The sequence below is a fragment of the Mandrillus leucophaeus genome, unplaced genomic scaffold (genome assembly GCF_000951045.1).
Source record: "Mandrillus leucophaeus isolate KB7577 unplaced genomic scaffold, Mleu.le_1.0 Scaffold118, whole genome shotgun sequence".
In the NCBI taxonomy this organism is placed as follows: domain Eukaryota; kingdom Metazoa; phylum Chordata; class Mammalia; order Primates; family Cercopithecidae; genus Mandrillus; species Mandrillus leucophaeus.
Genome location: NW_012100098.1, coordinates 2,408,957 through 2,415,835, shown reverse-complemented (window position 1 = coordinate 2,415,835; position 6,879 = coordinate 2,408,957). Strand labels below are relative to the sequence as shown.

The window sequence follows — 6,879 nt, the reverse complement described above, 5'->3', positions numbered from 1 at the left end:
AAAAAAAAAAAAAAAAAAATCCTGGATTTACCTGATGTATCACACGTGTTCCCTAACACCAGATCTTCCCACAAAGGTCTTACTGTCATTATCAGAACACTTATCTATAGCATCACAACTATTTATCGGTTTTTCAGAGTTTTATTTTGATTTGATTAGTTGTGTTTCGGTGCTTTTTTTTTTTTTTGGACACCAGATGATTAATGGGCTATTTGATCAGGAATTATGCCTCATTCATTTGTGTATTCCTACCACATCAAAAAGTGCTAAATAGGCCAGGCGCTGTGGCTCACACCTGTAATCCCAGCACTCTGGGAGGCCAAGAAGGGTGGATCACTTGAGGTCAGGAGTTCAAGACCAGCCTGGCCAACATGGTGAAACTCTGTCTCTACTAAAAATACATAAATTAGCTGGTATGATGGCAGGTGCCTATAATCCCAGCTAATCAGAAGGCTAAGGCAGGAGAATTGTTTGAACCCAGGAGGCGGAGGTTGCAGTGAGCTGAGATCATGCAATTGCACTCCAGCTTGGGTGACAGAGTGAGACTCCATCTCAAAAAAAAAAACAACAACAAAAAATGCTAAATAAAATTGGATTGTGTAAATGAAATAAATTATACTGATATCAAGGGGAAAATTTCAGATTACCTGCAAATGAAATATACATTTTAAAAAGTATTGTATGAAATAAGCATTTTTAAATTAAATTGAATTTAAACTAAAAGGTGTTTGTTTTTAAGTATTTCACAGCACAGCTGCAACTGGTGAGAAAGTCTTAAGGGTTCTATGAAATTCATTTCATCAGAAAAATGCAGTAAGATCTCTCATACACATATACACACACAACTCTCCCATGGATACCAGGAGGCCCTAGAATGCAAAGGAAAATCTCATGCTAGGGAAAACAAAAGAAAAACAAAATTTAACCTGAGAAGTTTGTGAAAAGCCTTGTGAATGTAGAAAAACGATTTCGATGCAACCACTGCTGAGCTTCCTGAGGTGTGGTTGTTGGTAAGAGGTTCTGAAAGGGAGAGAGCATTTTTTAGGTAACCAAATAGATTTGTCTGTCAACCCATTAGGTAACACATAGCCAAACACACCCACACAACCCCATACTCAGGCCTCGTTTGTGAAAGTTGTTTTCTCTTTCTCCAACCATGCAAGACGCTCAAGGAGTTCCATCCTTTTCTTCCCCACTAGACTGTAAGCTCCTCAAATGGAAGGGTCCTGCATTACTCGTTTCATATCTTTAGTCCCTAGCACAGTATCTGGTTCATAGTCAAAATTCAATAAATGTTTGTTTAATGAATGAATGAGTAATACTCCCTAAAAGTTGGGCATTTCTACTGAATTGGACAGTCATCAAAGTATTACTAGACATTGCAAGTAACTGACATTCAACTTTAGACTTACATCTGTGACTGGAGGGGGTGGCTCTGGCTGGTGGTTTGGTGAACCATTTCTAAAGAAACATTTAAAATGAAAGTATGAGTCCATGACACATGCTGGGGCTCACTATTTCATTCCTCATCTTCACAATAAATCTTAAGCTAGAGATTTAAAAAAATCTGTGCTCTCTCATAAAACATTCTTATTCTTTGACCCAATACTTTCATTTTCTATTAGTTTAACCTAAATACTTTATGCGGAGTGGGAGAAATTATGTCATTAGCAAAATTTTTTTATTATTGAGGAAACTGAAGAAAATATCAACATTTCAATAATGATAAATTATGGCATCAATAATGATGTGATAAATTATGGCATAAAAATATTTAACCATAAATTTACTAAGATGAAAAATTATGAAAGAATAATTATCAAGAAAAAAATTTAAAAATAAAATGAAAAATATCAGGATAAAAAATTTTATCAATACATTACTACTGTAGGAAATACACAAATATGCACACATACACACAAAAAATATTGGAAGAAAATTTATGCAATGCAATTTAATCACACACATTTAGAATAAAAAAAAACTTTCTTTTTTTTTTTTTTTGAGACGGAGTCTCGCACTTTCTCCCAGGCTGGAGTGCAGTGGTGTGATCTCGGCTAACTGCAGGCTCCGCCTCCCGGGTTCATGCCATTCTTCTGCCTCAGCCTCCTGAGTAGCTGGGACTACAGGCACCCGCCACCACGCCCGGCTAATTTTTTTGTATTTTTAGTAGAGACGGGGTTTCACCATGTTAGCCAGGATGGTCTCAATCTCCTGACCTCGTGATCCACCTGCCTCCGCCTCTCAAAGTGCTGGGATTACTGTTGTGAGTCACTGTGCCCGGCAAAAACAATTATTTTTAAAGCAGCCTCAAAAATTGGTGCTGCCTAATTTATGATCTAAGGGTTATCGCCACACCCTCAGTTTTTCTTTTTCTTTCTTTTTGAGACACAGTTTCACTCCTTTGCCCAAACGAGAGTGCAGTGGCATGATCTCAGCTCACTGCAACCTCCGCCTTCCAGTTTCAAGCAATTCTCCTGCCTCAGCCTCCCAAGTAGCTGGGATTACAGGTGCCTGCCACCACACACCGCTAATTGGGGTTTCACCATGTTGGCCAGGCTGGTCTCAAACTCCTGACATCGTGATCCGCCTGCCTCGGCCTCCCGAAGTGCTGGGATTGCAGGTGTGAGCCACCGCACTCAGCCTCAGTTTTTCTTTATACATTCTTTGTCTATGAATTATCCCTCTTCCCTAATGCCTACTTTTATGGAAGAAAAGTTTCACCAGTATGAAGTACATGACAAAGAGAAGAGAAAAATTTTTAAATACAACTCTTAAACTCTGTATCATATTTGGAATTACCTATAAGTAGAATGTATCATCTATGCGGATGTTAAGTTTTTTTTTCTTTTATAATAAGATCTTCTTCCTTTTTTAGCCTTAGCTGCAAAATTCAAATTTGGTATTTGAACTTAGTAATTAACTTATCTTAGGGCCCTAGCTATATGTATTCCTTCTACAACTAATACCTACTTTTATTCTTAATTGTTACGTTTTGAATATTTAAGCTACCTTAATTAAATCCTTTAAAAAGTAGGTCAGACATAGAGCCTAAATAAATCCAAAACACAAACATTGCAACCAAACAATATGCTCACACATTTGGTAGTCTAACTATTTCAAGTTTCAATATGGTTATGTGAAATACATGTTAAATGCTAGGACTATATAATACAGCTACTTTTTAAAATTGGAGTAAGTGTCTGTACCAACTTTCAATTATCTCTTATGGTAAAAGATAATAAGGCAAGATTAAATGTATCCCATAAATAATTCCAAAACTTCATTTTAGCCATCATCTTCAAACTTATTTCTTCATTATCAAAGATTTGTAATAATTAGGTGTTAGAAGTATTCCTAACAAGTAACAAAACAAATTTTAGTGTTTGTACAATTGTTTCCAGTTCCCAAATCTGGTGCAAGTATGATCAGGAAGTGAAATAACCACAAGATGTGCAGTAATAGGGAGAGGCAAAAAGCCCAGATCATCAGTCCCTGAACCACTAACAATTGACCATAAATGCTACTTTCTAGTGGGGGGAAAAAAGAAGAGGAGGAGGGAGAGGGGAGAACACAAGGAGAAGAAAGGGCTATATAAAACTCAATCTTTTTCGAAGATACTCCAAATCTCAGTTAATATATAAATCCATCAAAGAACGACCAAATAGATGTACTTGACTTAAAAAGATCTTGTTTATGAACAGGTAATGAAAGAATACATATTTTGGACAAATATAAGCCAATTTTATTTCCCAGACTTACCCTTCCCCAAGAGAAAAACTGCTATGGGAACTGTTGAAGCCAGGTGATGGGGAATTATTGACATATGTGATCTCGGGCCATGGAGAACACTAAAAACAAAGGATAAGTTAGATAATGAACAAGCACATTTGACCCTAGGATTTGACTAAAACATTGTTACTTGAATAGCACATCTTGATTAGTAAATCTTAATTCCTCAGAGACTCCCATAAGCAATAGAGAACGCTGCTTCTCTTTCCGCCATCTTGGAGCCTGTGGAGACCTGCTGGGAATAGGAGTTTTAAAAGGAAACATGTCTAGAAAACTGTGGTCCCAGGCCATTTTTGTTGGTTATAAGTGGGTTCTCCAGAACCAAGGGCAGCACACAGCTCTTCTTAAAATTGAAGGTGGTTTATGCCCAAGATGAAACTGAATTCTATTTGGGCAAGAGATGTGCTTAGGTATACAAAGCAAAGAACACCACAGTAGCTCCTGCAGCAAACCAAACAAAACCAGAGTAATCTGGGGAAAGATAACTTGGACACAGAAACAGCAGCATGGTTCGTGCCAAATTCTAAAGGAATCTTCCTGCTAAGGCCGCTGGACACAGAATCCATGTGATACTGTGTCCCTCAAGGATTTAAACTAATGAAAAGTAAACAAAAGTAAACTTGTGCTCTTGTTTAAAAAAAAAAAAAAAAAAAACAGCGAGCGAGAGAGAGAACGTTGCTTAGGAAAAGAAAATTTTGACCAGTTTGGAAGTGATGAATTTTTAAGATTAAAAATTATGAACTGAAATTGTCACCAAAAGAAATCTTTTTACCTCTGTGAGTATGGTTGTCTCATAGGAAGGTTGATATTTCTCCTTTTCATGAGGTGTTCGTTTCTCCATTTTTTCCCTATCGGTTTTTTGCTTTCTGTCTGCACCTTTGGGCTGAAATGAGAAACATTTTGTTTTAAATTCAGGTACTCACCTTTTGACCCAACAATATTGCTTCTAAAAACTTAAATATTCACGTATGAAACAAAATGGTATGTGCAGTGATGTAAAGGCAAGACACATCACTTTTAAGTTTGAAAATAGGAAATTTAAATGTTTCTGCTTGATGGGAGTTGAAAAGAATCCGATCTATAGCTACGGACATGGAAAGATCTCTAAAGCACATAGTTAACTGAAAAAAATCAAGGCTCAAAACATTTCAGATCGTATAATCCCATTTATGTGTCAAAGAAAATATGTATATAGCTATGTGTGTATGTGTATAAAAGTATAGAAAGGAACTAGAAGAGCTGGGCGCAGTGGCTCACGCCTGTAATCACAGCACTTTGGGAGGCCAAGGCAGACGGATTGCCTGAGCTCAGGAGTTCGAGACCAGCCTGGCCAACGTGGCGAAACCCTGTCTCCATTAAAAATACAAAAAATTAGCTGGGCATGGTGTGTGTGCCTGTAGTCCCAGGTACTGGGGAGGCTGAGGTATGAGAATCGCTTGAACCCAGGAGATGGAGGTGGCAGTGAGCTGAGATTGCACCACTGCACTAGAGCCTGGGCGACAGAGTGAAACTCCGACTCAAAAAGAAAAAGAAAAAGAAGAGGGAACTAGACGAATACATATGAAATTACGAAATTATGACAGTGGTTTCCTCTGGGAAGAGGTTGTCAGGGGGGTCAGCATCAGAGCAGTAAAGGGAGAATTTCAATGTTGCTCTGAATACTTCTGTATTATTCAATCTCTTACAATGAGAACATATTTATCCATGTAATAAAAATAAATAGGACCCTGGCTGGGGCACAGTGGCTCACACCTGTAATCCCAGTACTTTGGGAGGCCAAGGTGGGCAGATCACTTATGACCAGGAGTTCAAGACCAGCCTGGGCAACACAGCAAGACCCCCTCTCTACAAAAAATACAAAAATTAGCCCGGTGTGGTGGCACATGCCTATAGTCTGACTTACTGGGGAAGCTGAGGCAGAAGGATTGATTGAGCCCAGAAGGTTGAGCTATGATTGCGTCACTGCACTCCAGCCTGGGTGACAAAATGAGACCCAGTCTCAAAAACAAATAAATAAGGACCAAATAAGAAAAGATCAAGTATGAATGTAACCAAAAATAGTCAATTTTTGTGAACTTTACATGAGCTTGTAACTTCAATAGGCTTTAAGAGCTTTCAATGAGAATCCATGTTCTTGCCTCTAGCCCTCTTTTCCAAGTTCCTATTATCCTATGACCATCTCCATGTAAATTTCTTTACCAGGCATCTTGGTAATTATTTCAATGACTCTAGCTTAGACTTTTTTTTTTTTTGAGTTTTCAAAAAAATAAGACAAGTTGATTTTCTGACTGGGTAACTAATGTTAACATAGAATGATAAGGTAAAAGAATCCAAAGGCCAGCACATTGCTCAGGAATACCTTGAAAACTTTGATCTGGCAGCTGGCCGAGTGTAAGTGCTCAGTATATTCCCCGTTTTCATTCTCCTTGAAGGTATCTATTTGTACTCGGAATGGCACCCCCTTTTCTCCACCATGTTTCCTCATAGTGAACTCTGTACTAATACAGTGCACCTGGAAAGAATACAACATCAAGGCTTCAGTACCGCTAGCTAGCCAAACCAGTTGGCAGTATTTTTTTTAGCAACTATTAACAGCAAAACCTTTACTAGGCATTATGAATACCTACAAAAAACACTTCTCCTCTTTGTGATCTTGAAGAATTTACAATCTGATAGAGGAAATAGAAAAAACTTAAATGCTTTACAAATGCAAACAAAATACAAGTACAGACCTAATGCTAACAAAAGCTGCTGTGAGAAACTAAATTCATTAACTGCTTCAAAGAACACAGAGCTGGCCAGGCGCGGTGGCTTACGCCTGCAATCCCAGCACTTTAGGAGGCTGAGGCAGGCGGATCACGAGGTCAGGAGATCGAGACCATCCTGGCGAACACGGTGAAACCCTGTCTCTACTAAAAAATACAAAAAATTAGCCAGGCGTGGTGGCAAGCGTCTGTAGTCCCAGCTACTCAGGAGGCTGAGGCAGGAGAATGGCGTGAACCCGGGAGGCGGAGGTTGCAGTGAGCCAAGATCACGTCACTGCACTCCAGCATGGGCAACAGAGCGAGACTCCGTCTCAAAAAAAGA

General features: G+C 38.7%; 1 protein-coding gene across 1 annotated transcript in view; it reads right to left on the bottom strand.

The window, feature by feature from the left end:
- TFCP2 (transcription factor CP2) overlaps positions 1-6,879 on the bottom strand; it is a 106,365-nt gene that overhangs the window by 19,232 nt on the left and 80,254 nt on the right. The window contains exons 6-11 of the mRNA XM_011965127.1: positions 6,152-6,304; positions 4,565-4,675; positions 3,763-3,851; positions 1,413-1,461; positions 927-1,020; positions 58-104 (exon numbers count right to left, since the gene is read on the bottom strand). Coding sequence (XP_011820517.1) covers positions 58-104; positions 927-1,020; positions 1,413-1,461; positions 3,763-3,851; positions 4,565-4,675; positions 6,152-6,304 — 543 coding nt within the window. The remainder of the gene's footprint in view (positions 1-57; positions 105-926; positions 1,021-1,412; positions 1,462-3,762; positions 3,852-4,564; positions 4,676-6,151; positions 6,305-6,879) is intronic.